At 37.2% G+C, this 26,744-nt stretch overlaps 1 protein-coding gene across 1 annotated transcript in view; it reads left to right on the top strand.

Annotated features, from left to right (window-relative positions):
- The window catches only part of Tex9 (testis expressed 9), a gene marked incomplete at its 3' end in the record, with an annotated part of 56,989 nt that overhangs the window by 9,857 nt on the left and 20,388 nt on the right, over positions 1-26,744 (top strand). The window contains 6 exon segments of the mRNA XM_005393900.2: positions 4,850-4,898; positions 5,643-5,725; positions 6,160-6,338; positions 8,283-8,365; positions 8,894-9,067; positions 22,975-23,109. Coding sequence (XP_005393957.2) covers positions 4,850-4,898; positions 5,643-5,725; positions 6,160-6,338; positions 8,283-8,365; positions 8,894-9,067; positions 22,975-23,109 — 703 coding nt within the window.

Here is a 26,744-nt window from a genome sequence, read left to right as displayed (position 1 = left end):
CAGCTGCTCCTCCACTGACTCTGGACCTTTCTGGTTCTCCACGGCAGGAGCAAAAGTGACCCGTTGTATGGCATGTATTCCCAGGGGTTTGTCCATGTTGGAATGATTCACACACGACAATTCATAAATTTTAAATGGCATTTTGATGAACTCTGTGCTGTCCTGCTCCATGCTGCCTAGTATGCACATCATCCCTTTGTCTGACACATCCATGCTGTGTACACTGTCAGCCATCAGTCATGTAATTCATAGCCATTCCAGTGACAGATCAACTGCTGCGGTAGGGCAGTGTTCATACTGAGAGGCCAGTGGCAGTTTAAGCTACATCACGGTGCCAGTATCACTCATCTCCATCTCAGCGGGTAGGCATTTTGTCGTCCCACAGCGTCCCACAAAGAGTAGATACAGTGCCATAGGCTATTTTGAGAGAGTTCACGTTCACATCACTTTTATTGCAGTTTATTACAGGATATTTTTTTATTATTAAATATTGTTAACCCTTATTTTACATAGCTTATAAATTAAATTTTACCAGAAATGGGTGTATAGAGGAAAACATACAATTTCTATAGTGTTTGATATTGGCATCTGCTAGGCATCTTGGAACATATTCCCTGCAGTTGAAGGAGAGCTACTGTTTATAGTCTTGGAAGGAACTGTGGTTATCATAATGCCACATAGAACTGACTAGATCAGATAGATAAGAAATTCACTAGTTTTTGAAAAAAGTGTACCAGCAGAGAAACTCTAAAAATAGACCCAAATTATTTATACCTGTATAAATCTTACACTATGTGGGTTCCCTGATCTTCTGACATCAAGAAGCAGAGCTCAACCCTAAGGAACATAATGTTTAACACCTTACAGGACTGAGAAACAAAGAAAAGAATGTGTTTCTAAAGTGGCAGTTATTTGGCTTTGTTATGGCTTATATCCAGATGTCCCCCTAAATCCTTGCGCACTCATAGGTGTAGCGTTTGAGAGTGTGCCTAGATCATGGATGTGTGATACTGGATTAAGGATGTGATAAGTGACTTATTCCACTGATTGGTTTAGCATGTTCTGCCATGAGCTGTTTCTCCTCTGTGATACCCTCTGCCATGCTGCCCTGCCTTGGAGCCAGCTAGTTATGAACTGAAACTTCTACAAACTGTGACCTAAAACAAGCCTTTCCTTCTTTAACTTTGTGTGTCAGGTATTTTGTCCCAACAACAAGAAAGTACTAAGGCAGACTTGTACTTAAAACACTGGTATATTATTCGCTTACTTTAAAATACTTATTGCAGATAATCCACCAGTACCTGTCTTAGATATTTTTTCGAAAAAAATGAAGGAAAAAAAAAAAAGACCAGGGATATAGCTCAGCAGCACAAAGGCCTGCCTGGCAAACACAAGGTCCTGAGTTCTACTCCTGTTACCAAAACAAACAAACAAACAAAATGCTTGCATGTAAATATTTAGAACAGCTTTGTTTTTAATTGCCCCAAACTACAAATAACTCAAATAATCCATCAAATCATCAAATGGAGAGTAAACATATTGTGGAATAGCTGTGTGGTAGAATGGTACTTAGCAATGACAGAAATGAACAACTGATACGGCAACAATATGGATGCTAAGACTAAGATCCCAGACCCAAAAATGTGTATGATCTATGTTTTCATTTGTAGCTACGCATTGCTTAATGGTATGATATATTCTGTAAAATGCACGGATAGACAATTTTGTCATCGTGTGACCATCATGTAGAGTATGGCTTTACTAGAGAGTGGGAGTTTTTCAGCACTTAAGAAGCCAGTATGGGGCCCAGGCTGTATTAGACATTTTGGATAATTCAACACTGTAGGAACAGAGCTTAGGTTAGTGGTCATCTGGGGCTGTGAGCAGGGGTTAGGGGACTAAATACCAAGAAGCCCTTTTAACTTTGGGAATAGAGGAAATGCTGTTCTCGATCTTGTTCGTCGTGGTGTTATGGGACTAAGTTTGTTAAAATTTTTTGAGCTATATACCTTAAAAGGATGTATTTTATGATGTATAAATTGTAACTCAATAAACAAGAAACAAAAATGTTTGAACTCTTAGTGCTAGGGCTGGCTGCTTGGTAGCCCAGTGGTCAATACATGCACTGGACCCTGCTCCCAGAAATTTCCCTAGTGAATTGCTTTTGAGAGTTTTCTTCAGTAAGTATATGTTATATCATTTTTGATACATGTAATGTGGACATAAGACTACTTTATTATGTGTAATGATCTATGTGTAAAAAGATTTAACAGTTATCAGAATTCTCAAATTTGAAGCTGAGTGTGGTAACACATGCCTGTAATCCCAGCTCTTCCGAAGGTTGAGGTAGGAGGCTCTCAAGTTCGAGGTCAGACTTGAGACTTAGCAAAACTTTGTCTCAAAATAAAAATTTTAAAAGGTCCAAGATATAGGTCAGTACTCCCTGAGTTCAATCAACAGCACTGGAAAAACAACCCAAAATTTGAGTTACAAATATGATTCATGACTCCTAGCTACTAAACTAAGTGGCTGAAGTGATGGCAATACAGATAGGCCTTAATTTCTGTTGCAGCAAGTGAGAGATTGATCTCACAAACAAAAATAAATCTGTTGATCCTCTTTTACTAAGTTTTCTTTAAGTTCAAATTGGTGGTCATGCTTATATTTACCTAGATATGGTGGATTTTTTAAAAATCCTGCTGTTGGGCTGGGGATTTAGCTCAGTGGCAGAGCACCTGCCTGGGAAGCACAAGGTCGTGAGTTCAATTCCTGGTACTGGAACCGCCCCCCCGCAAAAAAAAATCCTGCTGTTTAAGCAGATGACTTTTTCCATGTGAAACAGCACATTTGATTGTTTCTTGGGAATTATTGAAGATGGGAGTTGTACCTCTAAAGAGACTACCTATTTCAAGTTGGTACGATGATAATCTTCCTAATTATAACCCATCAGAGTATATTATAATAGATATCCAATACTCAGGTTTACTCTGTTAGAAAATATGAGGAAAGCACAATTTAGTTTACTAAAATACAGTTACTGTCTTAGTCACTTTCTTGTTACTGAGACACAATACCCAACATCCACAGTTTAAAGGAAGAAAGGTTTATTTTTATAGAGGTTTTGTAAAGGCTTCAGCCCATGGTTGGCTGGCTCCGAGACCAGACGGCCTGGCAGAGAGGCATCTTGCCCAGGCGGCAGAGAATGAAGGGTGGAGCTCTGTAGGGAGATGAATCTTTCCAGGCAACAGCCCCAGTGACCCACCTCTTCTGACCAAACCCTGTCTCCTAGCAGCAAGTCCGCTCTACCCCTGCAGTCCAGTGAGCTTCAAAAGTTCCACCTCTGGATGCATGAGGTTCTTGGGTGACATTAGATGTAACCATAACAGTTACACATATCCTCAATCTGCTGAAAGCAAGGCTTACACACAAATGATTTCAATAATATTACAAACCTTTGAGAGGAAATGTAACAAAAACAAGCAGAAACCTGTTACAGTTCATTTTTCATGGAAATACACTAGCAAGTTAATATCACTCATACCTGAGGAAAAGCAAAAACCATTAAATGTTTTTTTGACCAAAAAGAATTTGTGGAAGAATGAGAGGTACACAAAATGAACCAAGGAAATTTCAAACATTAATTTGACATGAAATTTTCATGTTATACATGTGAAAATGATTCTTTTTTCTGTGTAATTTTAGGACATTTTCAAAATGTTTCCCTTCCCAGAGGTATTTCTAGTAGTTCTTTAAGAGGTTGTATATAATTAATAATACCTAACTATATCTTTATGTGAAATATTGAAAAAAATCTACTCATGACCAGTTCAGCAGGTGCCATGTAATGAAAAGTAATTTTTTCTTATGTTATCATCTACTACAGTTAGGAGTTTTCGGAAAATGTGATGGAGTCTTTTTGTTTCATAGGTACTAATGTGGTATATTTTTTACAAATACTAGTAGGGATGCTTATAGACAGCTGATCAGGAATAGGTGAACTTCTCCTGCAGTGAGCCAGATAGTAAACACTTTTGGATTTGGCCCATACAGGTTCTGTTGCAATTACTTAACTTTGCTGTTGTACAGTGATAACTGCATTACAATATGTAATAAATAGATGTAGGTGGATTCAGCCTGTGTATCACAGTAAGCCCCCATAAATACTCTTGTTTTAAACTACAAACATTTTAAAAACCAGAAATAAAATACATAAAATTAATTGCATTTTAGATGTATTTATTCATTCAACTTACATTTATTTAATGTCAGACTAAGAACTTCTATGTGAGGTACTATGCCAGGTGCTAGCCACTGAATAGTGAAAAAGGCAAAGCTGACTCCTACCCCCCAGGAGTTCACAGTGCAATGGGGAAAATAGACACTGACCAGTTACTTAAATGATTAGAAGAATGATAACAGAGTATGCTCACAGTAGAAAGTTCTGTGACGAATAATTTTCTAAAATGAATGATTCCTGTGTGTAGCCAATAATCACTCCTTGTGATTTCTACTCGTTGAAATGTATGTTAGATTTACTTATGAAAACATTAGCATTATAGTATTTTATCAGAGGCAAATTATATAACCAAAGCACATTTCTCATGATACTCATTCAAAATAATATGGAAAACTACAATTATAGGAAAATATAATTCTAATTTATTTATCTTTGAAAGATACAGAAATGGAATTTTATATATAATTAATTCAAAATAAATTAGCACATGGATAACTAGAATTGTATCAATAGTCATGTATTTTCCCTTTGAAATATAATTGCTGTTGAATTTCATTTTCTCAGCTTAGTATCATCTGTTATTCATGTATAATGTGTACTTTTGGTCTGTAGAGGTCCGGTGTCATCTGAAGGGGTAGTTCATCGACATCCAGACACTAAGGTATGAAATCACACTTTCTGCGAATGCAGTTTCATTCTGTAGAATTGAGCGGTTCCTTTAGGCTTTTCTAAAGAAGGGGTATGATGCAGTAGAAACAGGATATAAACTCAGATATTCTGATGGGACGCATTTGTGTGTTTCTCATAAAATAAATTGAAGCATTTTTGTCTCATAATTTCACTGAACAATTTGGAACATAGTGAAAAAGTTCTAAGTGAAATAAGATCCTAACCTTATATTTTTCAGTCTTGTATCTACAGTTTGAGAGAGAAGACGTGAAAGAGAAATGTGCTTATATACAAAAACAGACTATTTATAGGTTCATTCAACCATTTAAATGTTCACAGTATGGAGACCATGCTTTCAGAGCCTGGGCAGGCTCCCCACCCATGAAGATTTAGGCCTGGGGAACTGGTAGCTGGAGGCCAGGGAAGGCTGGGCTGGGACATAGTTGGTTACTGAGGAGAACTGAACTCCGTGGGTCAGAATATCCAGATTTGGTATTTCACTAACCAGCTGCATGTCCTCAATGCTTTGGAACTCATGTTCCTTATCCTTGAATCTCTTGGTTTGGGTGATATGCAAGTTGGTTACAGGTACACAATTCTGGGATTCTTACAAATATAATTGAATTAATTCTGTGAAAATAACAATCCTATTTGTAACAAAGTAGCAGTTCCCATGTATTGTGAAATTGCTTTTCTTGGCAAATGATTAGATTTACTTTCAATTCTTTTCTTTTAGCTGAAAAACAAAAACACTGGTGCTATAAACAAGGTTCAAAACAAGTTACAGTCTGCAAATAAAGGAAGGAAAGCAAATTCAAGGTACAATACACTTTTAAAGTACTACTTTCAGTTTTAGTTTTGTAGTTCACAATACCATCGTTTTTAATTATTAAGCTCTATTTCTCATGATATTTATATACCCAAAATATATAGTTATACCATATGTATCTTACCACATTCAGTGATGTAAAATACCTTCTATTCAGGAAGATTTTGTAGCAGTTGACCACTTCAGAATGCTTAAATGTCATTTCTAGTGTATTTTCTTAGAATGGGAACTGGAATTTAGGTTTTGTTGACCACTACCTGAAAGTCTATTCAGTCTTATGGTCTTTGAAAGTATCAATTATATTTTTCATCATAAACTTAAAATTTATAATAATTTTAATCTGCTTTTTCATTTGGGCAAAAACCATATTTTCTTTATACCTTTCTGTTTGTGTTTATATACATATTTAATTTTTATTTCTTAGTGTTAAATTGAAATATTGCAATGTACAAACTGCCAATGATGTTGCCATTCCAGAGGACTTCTCAGACTTTTCCCTTGCAAAGACAGTTAGCAAAATTGAAGGACAACTGGAGGAAGAAGGCTTACCTGAACATTCAGATGATGAGATTTTCTCTGGTGTTAGTAACGATATCGGAACAAGTAGGTTTTCTTTTGATTGTCATTTTCCCTTTTATCACAATTACTTGGAACAAGAGATCTTTGAGAATTGCTTCTTGGACTTACACATTTAGATTTGTTTAATGAATAATGTAGTGGGACATGGAATGAGTATGGGATTAAAGGTAAAATTGTTCATATGTCAGTAACTGTTACAGAGGGGTGGAGGATAAGTGAGGGTTCACTGAACTTGTCTCTTCACTTTTGTATCTACTTGAGGTTTCCTAGTATAAGAGGTAAAAATTAAAAAGACTGTGCTATTGTTTGGGATTTATTGAGCACTTGCAAGTAAAACTAAAATGCCCCATAGCTTATCATTAAAACATTAAAATGAAAAAGCTTCTCTAAAGTCCTTTAATTTACAGTTATATCTTATTTATTGGGTATTAAATCAACACATGCTAAAAAGTAAGTGAATTATTGATCTTGGATCAGGTATACTCAAGTGAGTTTTCTAATCTAATTTTCCTTACTAATTCGTCCTCTGCATAACACTAGACAAATAATAATACTAAGTTTGGACCATCAAAAAATATTATATTAGGGCTGGGGATATAGCTCAGTGGCACAGTACCTGCCTGGCAAGTGCAAGGTCCTGAATTCAATTCCCAGTACCAGAAAAAAAAATGCTATATTAGTTATTAGTAATGCCTCTGAAGTTGTTTAATGTAAGAGGAACCACCTATGCTATTGAAACAAAAAATAGACAATTGAGTATTTATGAGCATAGTTAATGCTGAGCTATAAAATAGTACAATTAATGATGACAACAGGCAAATCACTTAAACCTCTTCATTATAAGAATTTCTTTTCTGAAATTTCGCAGTTTATGGTAGACAGTTATAAATTCTATCTTTAAAATTCACTGCGAAAAATTATACTACTTTGTATGTGTAATGATTACTGAGTTGCATATTAATCCTAAGTGAATAGCAGTTCATTTATGCATTTTATGACATTTGCTAGCCTGATCAGGCTTTCTGGAATAGTTGTGGGGAAAGAAGGTAAATAAAGCAGGAAGTCAGCTGCCTTTCAGTCTGTTTCAAGGACATGGTGGCCGGACTCCGGCTGTTCATCAGTAGAGAGCTACCCAGGGCTTGTCACTGTGTTCCTGCTTCCACACTGAGAACCTAGACAAACAGACTTTATTTATTTATTTATTTTAAAGAGTAAAACAAGGATAACATAATAATAGGGGGGACTTAGCATATTACAGACAAAGTGGTAGGAAATTATTAATGGTTATCGTTTTACATATTATTATCTACAAAATAGTTTCTCAGGTAGACAAACAGACTTTAATGTTCCTTGTTTCTTACTGCTAAATTACCTGTCTGCCACTCCATCTCAGTATCTTCCCTTTGCAGTATCCTTGGCCTAGGAGTCTTCACTCTTGGGAGAATTTTCCCTTAATCCAGATGACTGCTTGGAATGGCTGGGCTATGTCTTAGAAGAAAAAATCAAAAAGTAGTTTGGAAAAATACACTGCTTTGTAAAATTTGAAGGAGTATTTTGCTAGAAGTATTTGTGTTTGCTTCTGCTGAACACCTGGGGACCTTACTGATCCTGAGACCACTGTAAATTCTCTGTTTGACATATTTTGGGCCACTCTCAGAAGTGTGAGTTCAGTCACCAAATGGGTTAGCTTGTGGGTCATATTCACAGGACAGATTTTTTTTTTCCCCTTTATTAACTCAGTTTCCGTGAGGAAATACGGACAATTCCTAGCTGTTCCTTCCTGTTGAGTGGATTTATTTCTAATTTATTTTTACAAGACGATTTGATGTCTTTAATGTCCCCTAGTAGGGATATAATATTGGACTTTCCACTTTGAGCATTTTTCCGCATAAAATAATGGTCTATCTTACAACTGGTAATGTCTTAGATTCAGCAAAAGGCAATAAATATAATCATTTAAATCCACAGAGGCGCAGATCAGATTTCTAAAGGCCAAACTCCATGTAATGCAGGAGGAACTGGATAATGTTGTATGTGAATGCAATAAAAAGGTAAGTTTTAAAAACCTCTCAGAAGAAATATCTTCTCCTGTGGGAAGGGGATCAATAGATGGAGGAAAGGGGGAGAGAAGGGAAGGAAAGGAGATGAGAAAAGGACTTCAGATGTGTTATGAACATGAAGTAACTCCATTAAAGGAATGTAAACGTAATGTACTACAAACAAAAAGAAATTCTCCCTAAAGACATGTGAGGGTCAACTTTAATTGTATTTCTTGAATATCCTTATTTAAATATAATTTACAGTCACACTTTAAGTCATCATATATAAATACTGACCTTTATTCTAAGATGTCAAATTATCCCAGAGCTAAAGGATTTTTAAAACTTTTTTACTGAGAATTCTCTATGTCAGATTTACAAGTCTGAATTCTGTTTCTAAAGATGAAAGTGGAATGTACTTTTTACTCATTAACTGTATAATATTTCATTGAAATCATATGAAGCCTTTTTGTGTTTTCTGCTTTGATTTGATCCTGTTTTGTGCATTTTGTCACATAATCTGTACTTTTATAACTATAGGAGGATGACATTCAGGAGTTAAAGTCTCAAGTAAAAAGTTTTGAAGAAGATGGTGCAAGACAGCAACGAACAATTAATATGCAACAGTCACAAATAGAAAAATACAAGAATCTTTTTGAAGAAGCAAACAAAAAATGTGATGGATTACAACAACAATTATCTTCAGTAGAAAGGGTAATAATTTTGCTATTTTTTTCTACCTTAATTATATGTAATAAATATACTGTAACACTTAATAAATATACTGTAACACTATGAGAGCTACTCATTTATAAGGAACACTTTTGGTTGTTCAGGTAATACTGAAAAGCCTCCCCCTAATACAGAAGAATGTCTTAGTTACTTCCTCACTGCTGGGACAAAATACCCAGTACTCACAAGTTAAAGGAGGAAGGTTTATTTAGCTCACAGCTGGTAGAGGTTTCTGTGCATAGGCAGCTGGGACCAAGGCAGGGCAGCATGGCAGAAGAGAAACAGTCCATAGCATGGCAGGCAGGAAGCAGCAAAGCAGTGAACCTCCCTTTCCATTTTATATTCCAGTCAGGCTACAAGCGTATTAGTTGGTGCCACCCACACCCAGGGTAGGCTTTCTCATTATCCTCAATGACAACTATGAATAATCTGGTTACCACATAGCCCTAATCCATAGTCACACACCTTACATCCAGCCACCTCTGAAAAGCCCCACATGTGAGCACATGAGGCTTTGAGGGGACGTCTAGATGTAAGCCATAAGAGATCCTATTTTTTAACAACTCCGTTGAGATATAATTCATTCACCATATTTTATTCTTTTAAAAAGCATACAATTCAATGGCTTTTATTCACACAACTCTAACACTATAACCACAATCAGTTTTAGAACATGTTCATAATCTAAAAAAGATACTTTGTAGCCTTTGTGCACCACACTTTGTCTTCTTGCTCAGTCCCTTCCAGCCTTAGGCAACGAGCAATATTTTCTGTCTCAGTAAGTTTGTGTACTCTAGAAATTTCAAGCACATAGACTCATATAATATATGGTCTTTTGTAACTTGTTTTACATAGTGATTTCAAGGTTCATTCAAGTTGTACTATCAATCAGTCTTTCATTCTTCTTTATTGTCAGATAATATTTAATTATATAGATATAACATGTTCTGTTTATCAATAGATAAACATTTTCACTGTTTGGCTATTTTTAATAATGTTGCTCTGACCATATGATCATGGACAAAAATTACTGAATGTTGGTATTACAGAACCTCTTCCTTTCTTGTGATCTACCCCTGCTCCCTTCCTCATCTCTAAAAGAGTGCCTTCTATTTTTCAGTCATCTCTCCTCTGTTTATTTATTTGGATTCTCATATAACAAAACGTGTGATGTTTAACTTTCTGAATCTGGCTTATTTCACTTAACATTATGATATCCAGTTCCATCTGTTTTCATGCAGATTACATGATTTTATTCTTCTTTGTGGCTGAATAATATTCATTGTGTAAATGTATCCCATTGTCTTTATCAGTTCACCCGTTGTGGGCATCTAGTCTGTTTGTACATCTTAGTTGTTGTGAACTGTGCTGCTATAAACGTGAGTATGCATGTATCCCTGTAATGTGATGTCTTAATATACCCAAGAGAGGTATTTCTTGATATTTCTATTTTTAGTTTTGTGAGGAATCACCATACTGATTTACATAGGGCTTGTTTACATTCCTCACAAAGGAGGGTTCCTTTTTCCTTGCATCCTTGGCAGGCAGCAGTCTGGTGATAGCCATTCTGATTGGGGTAAGGTGAAACCTCAAAGTAATTTTGATTCCCATTGCTCTAATGGATAAAGATTGTCTTAGTTACAATTCTCGACATCCACAAGTTAAAGGTGGAAAAGTTTGTTTTGTCTCACAATTTGTAGAGGTTTCAGTCCATGGTCAGCTGCTTCCAAGGCAGGGCGGCATGGCAGAAGAGAATGGCTCATGGCCTTGTAGTCAGGAAGTGGAGATCAAGGGCAGAGGGAAGGAGATACCGCCTTGTGGTGACCCACCACCTCTGACCAGGGTTCCCCTCCCTATCTCCCTGATGAGTAACACATCCTGATGATGCCATCACTACTGAAAGCCCCACCTGTGAGCTCATGAGGCTTTGGGAAGACATCTGGATATAAACCATAACAAAGATGTGGAATATTTTTTTCATATACTTAGCAGGCATTCATGTTTCTCCTTTTGAGAAGCACCTTGTCAGTTCATTTGTGTATTTTTTGTTTGGGTTACTTGTTTTGGAGGGTTAATTTTTTTGAGTTCTGTATATATTCTAGATTAAAATCTAGAGGATTAATATCCTTTATTACCCGAGTAACAGCAAAGATTAACTCTCATGCTGTAGGTTATATTCTCACCCTGTTGATTGTTTTTTTTGCTATATAGAAGCTTTTTAATTTTTTGATTCTTGATTTTTTTTACTACACTGTAGGAATTCTATACAAGAAGTCTTTACCTGTGTCTATGGCTTCAACTGTTTCTCCTATATTATCTTCTAGCAGTTTCAAAGTTTCTGGTCTTATATCTAAGTCTTTGATATTTTGATTTGATTTTAACGGAGGGTGAGGGATAGAGACCTAGCTTCTGTCTTCTGCTTGTGCCATGTTTCCCTGCACCATTTGTTAAAGAGGCAGTCTTTTCTCTATTATATATTTTTGGCCCTTTTCTCAAAATATCACATGGCTATAGGGACATGGGTTAATTTTTCTTTCTCTCTCTTTTTTTTTTTTTTTTCCGGTACCGGGGATTGAACTCATGACCTTGTGCTTGCCAGGCAGGCGCTCTGCCGCTAAGCTAAATCCCCAGCTCCTTGTCTTTCTCTTTTTGTTACTATGGCTTTGTAGTATAGTTTTCAAATTTGGTATTGTGATGTTTCTAGCATTGTTTTTTTCTGAGGATTGCTTTGACTGTTCAGGATCTTTCCTGATACCTTATGAATTTAGGATTGTTTTTTGTACTTTTGTGAACAATGTTTTTGATATTTTTAGAGGTTCTATTGACTCTGTAGATCACTTTTGGAAATATGGCCATTTTTATAATACTCCTCTAATCCAAGAGTGGGATATGTTCTATTTTCTAATGTCCCCTTCAGTTTCATTCTTTAGAGTTCTGTGATTTTCATTATGGAGGAGTTTTCACCTCCTTTGCAAGGTCAAAAGATTAAATTTCTAAGTATTTTTCTGAAACTATGGTGATGAAATTCTTTCCTGATTTCCCAGCAGTTTCATTATTGGTATATAAGAACACTACTGATTTTTATGTATTGATTTTGTACTCTACTGTCTTGTTTACTTTGTATATCTAAAATATTCTGGTGGAGTTTTTTGGGGGTCTTCTGTGTAAATATTCAAAAAATCTGTAAATAAGGATAATTTGACTTTCTTCTTTTTTATTTCTGTCTGCCTTTATTTCTTTCTCTTACTTAAGTTTCTCTGCCTAAAGTGTCAAATATTATTTGGAAAAGGCGTGATGAAAGTGAACACCACAAAGGTCCTGATTTTGAAGGAAATGCTTTCAGTTTTTTTCTGCTCAGTATAATGTTAACTGGGCTTGTCATGCAAGGTGTTTATCAGTTTGAAGCAAGATCTGTCTGCACCTGTGTTCACCAGAGTTTTGCATCATGAAAAGTTGTTGGATTTTGATGAAGTCTTTTTCTGTACCTATGGAGATGGCCATATAACTTCTTAGCCTTGATTCTATTTATGTGTGGTATACTACATTTCCTGATTTACATATGTTGAACCATCCTTCATTTCTGGGATGAAATCAACTTGATTATGTGATCTTTTTAATGTGTTACTGAATTCTGTAAGAGTATTCCTGAGGATTTTTGCATCTATGTTCATCAAAGCTATTAGCCTGTAGTTTTTTTTGCTGCATCCGTATCTGGTTTTGGAATTGGCATAATGTTGGCTTCATAGAGTGAATGCAGAAGTATTCCTTACTTTTCTGTTGCGTGAAAAACTTTGACGAGCATTAGTATCAGTTCTTTGTTATAGGTCTTATAAAATTCAGCAGTAAATCCATTGGGTCCTGAGCATGTCTTAGTAAAATTTTTATTATTGAATCATTCTCATTGCTTGTTAGTAATCTGTTTAGATATTTTTAATATCTTCTTAGTGCAACTTCATAGGTCATATGTGCCTATGAATTTATCCATTTTGCTAGATTTATCAACTTATTGTAATACAAATTTTCAAAAATAATTTCTAATGATCCTGTGTACTTCAGTGGAATCTTTCGTAATTTCAACTTTTCATCTCTGATTTATTAACTTGGCCTTCTCTCTTTCTTTTGGTAAATTTGGCTAAGAGTTTCAATCTTGTTTATTTTTTTAAATAACCAACTCTTGGAGCTGCGGATTTAGCTCAGCAGCACAGCGCCTGCCTGGCAAGCGCAAGGTTGTGAGTTTGATTCCCGGTACTGGAAAAAAAAACAAAAACAAGCAAACAAAAAAAATTAACCAACTCTTGGATTCATTGATCCTTTGTGTTTTTTTGTTTTTCTGTTTTATTTTGGTTTTTAGTCCCAATTTCAGTGACTTTCACTTTGATCTTTATTATGTCTTTTCCTCTAATGGTACTAGTTTTGTGGTTGATTTCTTCTTGTTTTTCTAGGACCTTAGATGCATTGTTAGATTATTTATTTGGGATCACTCAGTTTTTTTAATGTAGGCACTCATAACTATAAATTTCCCTTTACAACTATTTTCATTTTGTCCCACAGATTCTGACATCCTGACATCCTGTTTCCATTATTGTTTGATTCACCTTTACTTTTCTCTTCTTATTTCTTTGGTGCTTTAGTGACCCATTGATTAGTCAAGAGTGTAGTATTCAGTCTCCATGTGTTCATTTTGTTCTGTGTTATTTTATTTTGTCTTTGCTGTTTATTTCTAGTTCTATTCCATTGTGCTTTGGTAGGATACATGAAATAATTTCATTTTTGTCATATTAATTGAGACTTGCTCTATGGCTGAAAATATGGTCTATTTTAGAGAAAGTTTTGTGATTCTGTATACAGGAAATTCACTTCTTAGTATACAGTTTCTTGAGTTTTGACAAATGCATGCAGTTGCTTAACTGTCACCTAAATCATGATGTAGAATGGTTCCATCACCCCAAAACATTCCTTGTGAATTTAGTCAAATCTTCCCCCTAATCTCAGCCTTTGGCAACTACAGATCTGTTTTTAGGTCTTATATTTTCGCCTTTTTCACAATTGCATGTAAGTAGAATCATATACTGTATAACCTTTGTGGCTAATTTCTCATTTAGAATAAAGGATTTGAGATTTATTCATATGTAATCTATTCATTTCTATTGCTCAGTAGTATAAACATTGAATGGTGGTACTGCAGTTTGTTTACTCACTTGTTTAGTAATAAGAATTAATTGCAGTCTAAGCCAGTATTATCCAGTATGATACTCTAAGTATAAAAAAGACATCAGATTTTGAAAACTTAGTACAAAAGAAGCATAAAGAATTTAAAATATTCCAATATTTGTTATTTTCATATTGTTCACATACTGAAATATCAACTTGAATATATTAAGTGAAATACATTAATAAAATTAATTTCTCTGTTTCCTTTTAACCCCCTTAAAATAGTGTTTTTGTTTTGTTTTTTGTTTTTTTTCTGGTACTGGGAATCAAACTCATGACCTTGCATTTGCCAGGCAGGCGCTGTGCCGCTGATCCCCAGCCCCTCCCTTAAAATAGTTTTAAGCGACAAATAGTTTTATCATCATGCATGCATGTTTTGCTTCTATCACTGTTCTTGTCTACATAATCTTTTTTTTTTATTTAAAAGAGTAAAAGAGGGATAGCATAGTAATGGGGGATTTACTGAATTACAGACAAAGTGGTAGGACAATATCAATGGTTATTATTTTACCTATTGGTATCTTCAAGATAGTTTCTCAGCAAAACAAATAGACAAATAATAGTGAGTTACAGACAAAAATGGTAGGAAATTATCAATGCTTGTTGTACTATACTTTGGTTTCTTCAAAGTGGTTTCTAGGGAAAACAAATAGAGCTATACATGAGTGATCAATTAAATAATCATTGACCATTCTCAGTGGCTGTTGTTGAAAACACATAGTAATAAACATACATCCATTTATGAAATAGCATAGGAACAATACAAACATTACAGAGTTATGGACAGATTGGTAAGAAATTATCAGTGGCTGCTATAGTACATGTTGGTATCTTCAGAGTGGTTTCTCAGGAAAACAAAGATATGCAAGAAAGATCTAACAAGTAGCTACAACCTAAGGGCTGTGAAAAATAGCAGATTACCTCCTCACCAGTGACTCCTTTCACTGAGGTATGATGGCTGGAAGGAAGGCCAGGATTGAAAAGAAGGACTGAGAGACTAGCACCAGTGTCCAGCAATAGACTGTTTCCTTTTTCCTCCATAGTCATGATTACATGAGGCTCCTCCTTGGAGATAATGGTCCGGCCAGAGGGAGAAGGCAGAGTATGCCCTGGACCCCTTCCTTCCTGTTGGACAAGCTGGTAGGAGGGGTCTGAGCTCTGGGGCCTTTGCTTCAGAGGGCAATCTGACCTCTAATGGTCACCTTTACAGTCAGGGCATGGCCCAGTGGGCTTCTCAGGGCAGTCCCTCATGAAGTGGCCTAGCTTTTGACAGCAGTAGCAGATGAATGTAGTCAACGAGTTCTTCTTGGGGCCCTGAGAATCAAACTTAGGGTCTGTTTCTCTTAGTGCTGCAACAAAGGCAGCTATTTTTTCTCTGTCTCTTTGTTTTCTCTCCTTGGCCTCCTCCTCCTCATGGCTATAAAATACTGAGGAGGCAATCCTTACTAACATCTCAAGTGAGCTATCTGGGGCAAAAGCCATTTTTTGTAGCTTCTTTCTACTATTTGGGGCTGACTGAGTAATAAACTTATCTTTCAGAATAGTTTGTCCCTCTACTGACCTGGGATCCAGGGAAGTATGCTTTATCAGTGCCTCTTGTCTAAGAAAGTAGAGGGGTGTTCTCTCCAGTATCCCAGCGCATTGGGACCCCACAACCACTTAGTGTCCTCTCCCCAACCGTCAACACAGGCAGCAGGAACATGTGGATGAAGTCCTCGGCCCGCTAGTCAGTCTCAGCACCATCAGGTGTGAAGTGTCCCAGGCAGGTAACCTAGACATGTACTTTCTCCATGAAAGAGGTTCTTCAGAATCTGACTATTGGGCACCCATGTAATCCATGAAGTCTTGGTGCAGACCTCCAGAGCTCCACTTGCTCCTCCACTGCAGCCTGTACAGTTAGGGGAAGAATGGCTTCCAGGGGGTCTCCCCAGGTATTGTACAAGGTCCTCCTGGTTTCCAGCTCCCGAATGGCTCCCATGTCCCCAGTCAGCTCAACCTCTGAGTCGTCGGGTGTCGGTACTCTCGTGTTCTCTGAGTCCTTACTTATCAGCTGCTCCTCTGCTGACTCTGGACCTTTGTGGCTCTCAAGGGCAGGGCTAAGAGCAACCCACCATGTGGCATGTTTCCCAGAGGTTTTTCCATGTTGGGATGGTTCATGCATGTCTCTGGGTAGGCCTATTATGTCAGTGCTTCTCTGTGGCATGGCGTTTCTTGACTGTGTGGTGGTGGCCAACCCGAGGGCCAGCGCACATCTCCATGCTGCTTCCCAGGCACTTGCTGCCTGCCTTTCCGGGTGCCTGCGTGGCTGGGTGTGCCGGGGCCCAAAGGGCCTGTGCTCCCCAGCTGTGCAGTTTCCCGGAGCAGGCGCCTGTGGCCTGCCTGCCTCCCGGGGCACCCGCGTGGCCGGGTGTGCTGGGTCCCCGGTCTACGTAATCTTTAAACCTTCCTAATTCATTTTCTCTTGGCCCTTATATCTAATACGGTGCATTCTTCTTTCCAAATGCTTTCAATCATATTTTTTTTTTTAGTTCCTATTGCCAGAATTTTTTTGCTTGAACTAATTATTACCATCTTTCTGGACCATTAGGAAATGGATCATTTTGTGTTCATTTTCTTTTTATTAACTACTGTATTGCACATGTACTGTGGCAGTGGGTAAGTGTTCTCAAAAGCTTTTATTGCTTACAACTTTTCTTTGGTATGGGAAAAAGAGCAATGTTTTTTAGTCCTGTGTGCCAAGTAAAACATATTTTACAGAAAGGGACACTGAGTCTGAGTGGTTAAACAAATTGCCCAAAGTTATGGAGGTAGTGACAGAGCAGGATTCAAACTGTGTTTGTCTGACTCCAGAGTCTCTATCATTTCCACAAACCTTCCGACTGTTTCTTAAAGTTATGTATATCAATTATGTTAGCTGTTGATCTTAACAGATGGAATATTTTTTAAAGTATAAAAACAGTTTTGGGAGTCTCCTCATAATGATGTTTTTTAAAATCAACTCTATTGAGGAATGACTTAAATACAATATAACAAGTTTAAATACTTATTTGGACAGTTTTTTTGCAATCAGGATAAACTTCCTCCCACCATCCCAAATTTCCTGCATATCCCTCACCTATAAGGCTTCAGCGTCTAATCTTGACTGCAGGCAACCACTGTTGTACGTTCATTCACTACTCTTCAGTTTTCTCTGTCTGAAATTTTATATACAAATGGCTGGTTTTGTTTGACACAATAATTCTGAAATACATCATTGTTGCTGTATGTGTTGTGGTTTATCTATGTTTCTGAGCTGTATTTATTTATAGATATACTATATTTTGTTTATCAGATCACTAACTGTTTGGGCATTACAATTTTTTCAGTTTTAGACAGTTAGAAATAAAACCACTAAATTTTCACGGGAAAGTAGTTTGTGTAGACACAGATTTTTAAGAATGCACATCCAAGACCATACTATCCAAGAAGGACAATATGTGGGTCTTCTAGAAATTATGTGTTAAGTTTCTTTAAGAAACTACCAAACATTTTTCTGAAGTGCTTGTGCCCTTGTATATTCCCACATACATGAGAGTATCAGTTTTTCTACATCTTCACCCACAGTTGCTTTATCGGTCTTAATCATTTTAGCCTGTGTAGAGGAGAAGCCCAGCATGTCACTGCAGTCTAATTTTTATTTCCTTTAGAACTACTTAGGTTGAACATCTTTACATAAGCTTATTGAGCATTAGTATATCCTTTGTGATGTTTCCTTATATAATCCCTTTGTTAGATACATACGTGTTGTGAATAATTTCTTGCATTTATTCTCCTGACAGTGTTTCAAAGGCAGTAGATTTAAATTTTAAATTTCAAATTTCTGATGTTATTTCTTATGGTTTGTGCTTTATTCATTCTGTCCAGAAATTTTTGCCATGAACAAGATCATGAGGCTTTTCTACTCTAGAAGTGTATGTCTGTGTCTGTGTGTGTTTGTGTGTGTGTGTGTGTGTGTGTGTGTGTGTGAGAGAGAGAGAGAGAGAGAGAGAGAGAGAGAGAGAGAAACAGAAATTATGTAATGTAATGTCACATATTTATTTCGAGTTTTGTGTGTTGTGTGAGGGTAAAAGTCAGTGCTCACTTTTTATAGAGATAATGAATATTTATTGAAAATACCATTCTTTCCCCAATTGGTTACCATGTCACCTATGAGGAAAATGAATTGACTTCATATGTGTGGGTCTACTTCAGCACTCTATTACATTGACCTATATGTATGATATAATTCACATCATATAATTTGTAGGTAAACCTAAGTGGCCTGGAGTTTTCTTTTTAGGAGGATTTTAATTACCAAATCAGATTATTTAAGGAGTATAAGTCCATTCTATTTTTGTACAACTTTTTGAGTCAGTTTTGGTAATACACATTTTCTAAGCAATTTGTCCATTTCATCTAAATAGTCAACCTTATTTCTTGTTCCACCTTCTCATCCATTACTTCCCTCTCGCGCTTTCAGAGATGATTATTAAGCAGTTGGTCTTTTGTTCTTCAACTTTCCAACACTTTTTCCAACCTCCTCAATCATAGTTCATGATCTCTGTTTCATTTTAAAAAAAATCATAAAAAGATAACGTTTTCATCCCCATGATATCTACCACCTTCTGTGCTTCTATGGATTACTACCTCCTCTGTCTAAAGTTGATCTCTTGACTTAGGCACCAGATTCCATATCCTCTGTTCTAAAGAGCTTTGCAAATACTGTTAGTCTTTCTCTTGAAAATTAAATTTATTGGATTATTCTCATTAGTATACAAATAAAACACAGAATCTCCATTATATATTTTAAAATCCTCTTTGGATCTCACATGTCTGTTTGTCCCTGCATCACTGCTATAGCTTTACTTAATAAAGCTTCTCAAAGTACTTATCTGTATTCTGTCTTATTCTTCATTTGCCATTTTGTACTGAAACTAGTTAGGCTTCCAGTTCTTCTCTGCCACTGAAACTACTTAGCCAGTAATCCGTAATATCTCCCATCCTCATAGCCAGTTATATTCCTCATATAAATTCCAGAAACTTTTTATTTAGAAGAAACACTATTCACCTGGCTTCTGAAGCACTGTACAGCTTCTCTTCCTCACTTTCCTTACAGGTTGGAGTACCAAAAGCTTAATCCTTAACCGTATTTCTACATCCCATCCTTAGACAATCTCACCATTCCCATAGCTTTATATAACATCTGTATGCTTAATTACCCCCACATTTCTGTTGTTTGATCTTACCTTTTCTTTGAGCTCCATACTTTGCTCACTTGATATATCTGTTTTACATGTTAAACTTTACATGCCCTAATGGAAGCTCTTATTTTTTCACCCTCTGTAGAACTGCTTCTTTGTTCTCTCAGTAGAAGACATTGTCCAGTCGTTCAGTCCATAATTCAATAATCCTTTGATCCTTTTCTTTCCCTGTACCTATGTCCATCTCATCAATAAGTCCTATCAGTTCTACATTCAAAACACAGAGTTTACCACTTCTCTAAGTACTTATTTCTATATTCAGGCCCAAACTACTTTCACTTAGTACTTTCTTGAGGTAAGTATTCCTGCTAGATGTATATATATATATATTTTTTTTTGGTACCAGGAATCAAACTCATGACCTCAGGCTTGCCAGGCAAGCACTTAAGCCACTGAGCTATACCCCTGGCCCTCCTGCTAGATGTAGAAGTACTGTACTATATTACTTTGACAGAGTAATTATTATAAGACTTAAATTGGATAATCATACACATGCTTTTCACATCGATCAAAATAGTATCCAGATACCTAGATAAGGCTTACAAGGTTCTCCTGAGCTGCCCCCCCCATCTTTTCTACCTTAAGACCCAATACAGTACCTAACCTAACACCTTTTAGGTGGTGTTTAATATGCCAAGTGGATTTCTGCCTCAAGGGCTTCGTTTTCATTGTTCCTACTACAGACAGTCCTTGTTTAATGACCAAGTTAGGTGCCTGTGACTGGGTGATTAATTGAATTGGTCATTAAATGAAGAATTGTATGTATATTACAATACATATTTAGAACAAAGAAACGGTCAAAGGAAACTCCAACTTGATGACTTGCATTTATTTGCATAACTCTTACATGTAGTACTGTAATATATAATAGAATGTAAAACTAGCACTGTACTGCATGGTCAGCAAAAATTACTATATAAACAAGGTGTATTATACAACAGATAAAGACATTGAGGCTCTATAAACAGAAAGGAAGCTCCAGTGAAGCTCTGGACTACAAAAATAGAGCAGAGGAGATCTTGATTGCTGAGAAGGAACAGATAGAAAAAAATGGCCTGAAGGCATCCCAAGAAGCGGTAGGACTCCACCCTTTGCAGCCTCAATATTGAAAGACTTTGAGAAGAAAGACCCCAAGCACCATGTTTCACAATGGGTGTGGCCTAGGGAAATTGTTCCTTGGGATTTGGCTCATAGATACTCAACCCCTGCAACCAAGAAAGAAAGAAGCCTGGCTGCTGCTTCAACTAGTGGCAGACCTTGGCATCATCCATGTGGTGCTGGTTGTAGGTACATGCAGAATGCAAGAGTGTGGGTTCAGAAGGCTTCCACTCAGATTTCAGAAGGCTGGGGAGGTCTGACAGTTTACCCCTGAGAGGGTACTGTGTGAAGCTGTGAGTGTGAAGCCAAAGGTGCAGCGGAGACCCTAGAAGTTCGGAGAAGCCAGGAGTGTGGATCATCTGAGGAAAACTCCAAGGAGGGAGCAGAGCCAGCCCCAGAGATAAGCCATGGGAGCTACAACCACCAGAAGTGCTGTAGGGACAGATCCACTCAAGCTGTTTAGAGTTCATGTCTTGACATGGATTGCTTTGGATGCTGCACATGGAACTATAGGATGTAATGTAGTGGTGAATTTTGGACTTGCTTTGGTCCCATTCCTTTGTATCCCCCTATTTATATATTTTAGAACAGTAATGTTTATCTTCTGCCATTGTATGTTGGAAGTGTTTAACTTTCTTTTCATTTGTACAGGGGCTTGCATCTAAGAGTTTGCCTTAAATCTGAAGGGAGTTGGATTTTAAGAGTTGCCAAAGTTTTAACAGTTTCAGCAACTCTTAGAAATGGACTAAATGCCTTTTTCATAACAAAATGTACATTAGTCTTTGGGGGGCCAGGGGCAGAATGTTATAGTTTGTGTCTAGATGTCTCCCCAAAGCCTCATGCAGTCTTAGATGGAGCTTTTTAAAAGGTGGTTGAACCTAGAGTGTGTGATGCCTGGGATTAAGAGTACGTAATTAGTGACTCAGTATACTGATTGGTTTGGCACTGCCCTAATCCTGGTAGCCTGGATACAATATAAGGGACATTGTCTTCCCTTGCTTGTTGCTCTTAGTGTCTGCTACCATGAGCTGTTCTCTGTGATGCTCCTCTGCTGAGCCACCCTCCCTTGGAGCCAGCTGATTATAGACTGAAACCTCTACAAACTGTGACTCCCTGCTTAACTTTGGGTGTTGGCTGTTTTGTCTCAGCAACAAGAGAAAAGTAACTAAAACAGGGAGTTATAAAGAAAAGTTGATCAGTACTACAAAATAAGTTCAGTATAATAAAGATGTCAGTGTTTTTTATATGACAGTGCAGTGCTGGGAGTATAGAATTTAAGAGTTTCTACCCTTACGGAGGTTGCTTACACTGTGGTGGGAGAAATAGAGCAAGGGAATAGTTTCAGTACCGTGCAGCAGGTGCTATGATAAATGTGTACTAACATGTAAAAGTTCTGAATAAAAGGTACCAGATTGAATCTGGGTGGATAGTGAGGATTACAGAGGGGAGACTTCCTGAGGAAGTAAAACACTAGCAAACAGGCCTAGCTGAATCTTAAACAATACATAGGTACTGGTTAGATAAAAATGAGGAGAAAGAAGGGATCAGGGCAAGGAGGAAAAGCATGAGCAAAGGCTCAGAGGCTGGAAACACCATGACTGTTGGGGAGACATCCTAGTACTGCTGATGTTACTGAAGTTCTATCTGTGGCAGTAGAATAGGCCAAGTAACAGAGTAAAGGCTGTGGTTGAGTTGGGAGTTTGTTCTTGCTTCTTCAGATGTTTGCCTGTTAACTGTGCAACAATATTCCAGACTACTTGGAGAGGTATTAACTGCAAACTCACCTCTGAATGTGGAAAATTGTCACAAGATAGGTTGTTTCTGTTCATCATTGGGATTTTCCTATACAACTAGTATCAAATGTTCTGTGCAAAACGAGTATTTTCTTAAATGATATACTTTGTCAATTCTACACAAAAGCAGTATGCATGAGTTTGTGTCTTACATTAGTCTTTTGGTAGGTTCCAAGAAGAACTATAGTTACAAAGTGTTGTTTATAAAGTAAGTACAGAGAGCAAGTGGACTATATCTTGTGTTAGTAAGAAGAAGCTGAACTTTCCAGAAAAGTAATTTGAGAGCCTAGTTCATGCCTATATTTTTTGGATGTGTTTTTAACACCAGTTCAGGACAAGAATTCCCTAAAAACTCTTATCACTTAGTGCTCTGCCTTCAGCCCTGTGTGGGTGTACTTTAGAACAAAATTTGGAACAAAACAAGGTATATGAAAATGGAAAAATGTTATCAGATGTAAAAAGAGAATTTATGATATTTAAATAGTCCATATCTTTTTTTACTACATAGGAATTAGAAAACAAGAGACGACTACAAAAACAGGCTGTCACCAGTCAAAGTGCTACAGAAGTTCGCTTGAACAGAGCCCTCGAAGAAGCAGAAAAATATAAATTGGAGTTAAGTAAATTAAAGCAAAACAATAAGGTATGCAAGATTGAATGCTTTTGGTAGTGATGACCTTTGGTAACTTTATGTAAGTATTGAAGATAATGACTTTAAAATTTTAATTCTTGATGTCATGTTGAACATTTCTCTTTTGAGAAGAAATATATTCACTAGTAATAAGTACATTTTCAACAAGTAGGATTATATGCTTGGGCTATTACCATGATTAGGTGATGGCACGATCCTTTGGAGGACTTTTTCAGTTGTTCACCAGAAAGTCATTATGGTTCCCCATATTCTATCACAGATACTTTTCTAATCTCTAAGGGTAAGTACTGGGGAAAGGTGTCTTTTATATCTCGTTTGTTATGTTACTATTTTTTTTGTTATGTTCTTTTGTATGCCCCATTCTTCTTCTTCTCCTTTTTTTCTGGTACTGGGAATTGAACTCACGGCCTCGCGCTTGCCAGGCAGGCGCTGTGCCGCTGAGCTAAATCCTCAGCCCCCCATTCTTCTAATATAAATGGAGGGCTGTTTTATACAATAGTGGTTCTCAAACTTGAGCATCACTCAGGACCACCTGGAGGGCTTGTTAAAACTCAAGTTGTGCAGTGGCAGCCTCACAGCTTCTAACATGGGTGGTGCAGAGTGAGGCTGGAATGTGAAGCTACTGCTTGCAGTTCTCAAACCACAGTTCTTTAACTTGTTACAGAAAGGGAGATCACTCTCATGTCTCCAGTGCTTGGCAGAGGATTAGCATTCAGTGCCTTAAATATCTTGAGTGAATGAAGGCCCAAGTACTGATGTGTATGTGAGACTCTTCTTTGAGTATTCCACACATGCTGGTTATTACCTTTTGGTTCTGTGTGAACCTTAATGGCCAGAACATGATACTGTGTTGCAATCTTTCCCTTAGGACATACTTAATAATTTAACAGTAACTCAGATTAGAGATGACAGACCTTTTAGAGATCAAGTACCAAACTACAAGCCAAAACCCACTTACTTTTTTTTTTTTGGTTTGGTTTTTTCCCGGTATTGGGAATCCAACTCATGACCTTGCACTTGCTAGGCAGGCACTGTGCCGCTGAGCTAAATCCCCAGCCCCCAAAACCCACTTATATATCAGTAATTGCCAACACTGCAATTAAACCTGAATACTGAGGTTTTAGTTAAAAAAAAAAAAAACTCTACATTCAATTTCTGGTACCAGGAAAAAACAAAAAAAAAGACAAACTCTACCTTAACGTCTTTTCTCTTAAAAGAAAAGCACAATAACACGTGTGCCATAGGTCTGCCACCACTGAATTACATGATAAAAATTAAGAAGTGCTTTATTTCAAACACAGATAATACACTTTTGTATTACACTGGTGATACTTCATAGGAGTAGAATAAAATTGGCCCTCATTACTCCTTTAACTTGTTTAACAAAGGTAAATATGTGACAGTAACGACAGTTTCAGTGGTGTGAGATAGTTTATGCTATATGATTAAGCCATTTTCAAGAGCCATCAGTGCTACTTTACATTCCCACCAGCAATGCAGGAGGGTTTTTTTTTCACCACAGCCTTGCCAGCATTTGTTATTTTTTGATTTCTTGATGACTACCATTCACAGATAGAATCATGTCATTGTTTTAATTTGCGTTTTTCTCATGGCCAGAGGTATTGAACATTTTTCCATATATTTGTTCACCACCCACAGTATTTCTTCCTCTCTGAAGTATCTTTTCATTTCACTTGCCGATTTCTTGATTGGGTCTTTTAGGTGGTCGAATATTCTTGAGTTCTTTATATATTGCTGCATCCAGTTCAGCTCTCAGAGTTCCCAGGGGGAGGACAATGAGAGGGTGGAGAAATAAATATAAGGGACAGAAAGATGAGGTCAGCCCTCCCTCCAGGTTGGAGGGAAGGGACTGCTCAGCCAGTGTGGAGCGTTTATGTGTACATTTGGCAGGTTGGTGTCATGTGACACCCCCTTTGCCTAGCAGCTCATGGCCTGGATTGTCTTGGGGCTTGGTGCTCTCTAGGCTGAAGCAGCTTCTTCATGTGGCTTGTCTCAAGTGCTCTTTGTTCTGAGGCAGGGCTTGCCTTGCCCCCACATGTGTGAGCAATTTCCAGCTTCAGTCACTCCCTACATTTCCCTCTTTTTTGTTTCATAGTTGCAAGCAGTGGGTGGTCAGTTGAAGTTGAAGGAGTTGTGTTTGGAGGGCTTCTGCAGACAATTTTCTTTCTTGTGGTTATAATTTTCTTCTGGATGTTTAAGAACAAAGTTAAAGTGAGGTCTGTATTAAGTAATTTTTTGTTATCTATTGGGATCAGTTAAATCTCCTCAGGATTTACCTTGGAACCATGTATAATACCTCTTAGTTCTTCTGTCAGTGTCAGCTGTCTGGATGAGTCATGGGCATTGCTTGACCAAGTTGCTTTCTGTAAAAGATTGGGAAAAATTTTTTTTTCTCCTGGTGACTCCCTTAGGCACCCTAGACATCACTGATCACTTTCCTCTGTGATCCCACAATCTCCTTGGTCAGAAAACCATGGACTCACTGAGTTTAGGCTTTTGCACCAAAGGTTTTCTGATGTCCTGGGTCCTCACTGACCTTGGAGGGCTGGGGCCAAAATATTACTGTCCTCCTAGCCTGTCTATCTTTCTACATTTTGGTCTCCAAACTTCAGTTGTTGAACATCTAGAAGAAAAGGTAAGTTTAATATTACTATGTTATCTAAATATCAAGAACCTTAGAACATAACATAGAACCATTGTTTTCTAACAACCATGGATATTCTAATATTTGAATCCCTATAGAATGTTAATAGTTCTATATTTAACAAAGAAAGTTAGAAATGAAAACCTATAAATAATGTTGCAGCATGACAATCATGATGACATTTTGTAACACACTTAAATTTCCATTTTGACATAGTATAACCTTTTAATCAATCATCTGTATCTAATACATAAGAAACTTTTACCTAATTGTGGAACTTCAATGGGATGTACATAACATAAGTTTTTGTTAAAAGTAGAAGTCTGAATCTGAAAGGAAAGTCTGTCACTGTAAGCAAGCCTCATTACACACTTCGGAAGACCCACACATCTGAAGGCATGAGTACATTTACTACATTACAAAAACAATTAACAATCAGTTGTCATAGTGGTATGAAGATCTTTGTACCAGAGCATCTTGAAATCAGAAACCTTGTTGTCTAGAAAACTTAATCCTTTGATGAATGAGCAGTGTAAACATATTGCAATATTTGAATAACATTTACGGGGGTAACTCCTGTAAGGCTCTGGAGATCACTGGGGCTTCCTGTCAATGAACAAAGGCTGGGAATTTTCACCAATGGGAACTTTGACCAATAACCTCTCCCCAGCCTGAGAGATTTTTGTTTAATTATCTTAACAATTTTTTGAACTATGAGAAAACCAAATTTGGTATCATTTTGACCACCTGGCACCCCAGGTGGAAGCATGCTTTTTAAATCTATAAACCAGATTAAATTATGAACAAATGATCCAAAAATGCAAAAAAAAAAAAAATTGTTGAGCCCAAATAAAAGACAGCTGTTAACTTATTGGACAAATGGACAAACAAACAAGTACACAGTTTAACAGAGTGGACAAACAGACGAACAAGGGCCTGAGGATTTAGCTCAGCAGCACAG

This window comes from Chinchilla lanigera, unplaced genomic scaffold, assembly GCF_000276665.1.
Source record: "Chinchilla lanigera isolate Chin_1 unplaced genomic scaffold, ChiLan1.0 scaffold00049, whole genome shotgun sequence".
NCBI classification, from domain to species: Eukaryota; Metazoa; Chordata; class Mammalia; order Rodentia; family Chinchillidae; genus Chinchilla; species Chinchilla lanigera.
Note: the sequence above shows the minus strand (reverse complement) of the source record. Positions and strands in the feature narration are given on the sequence as shown.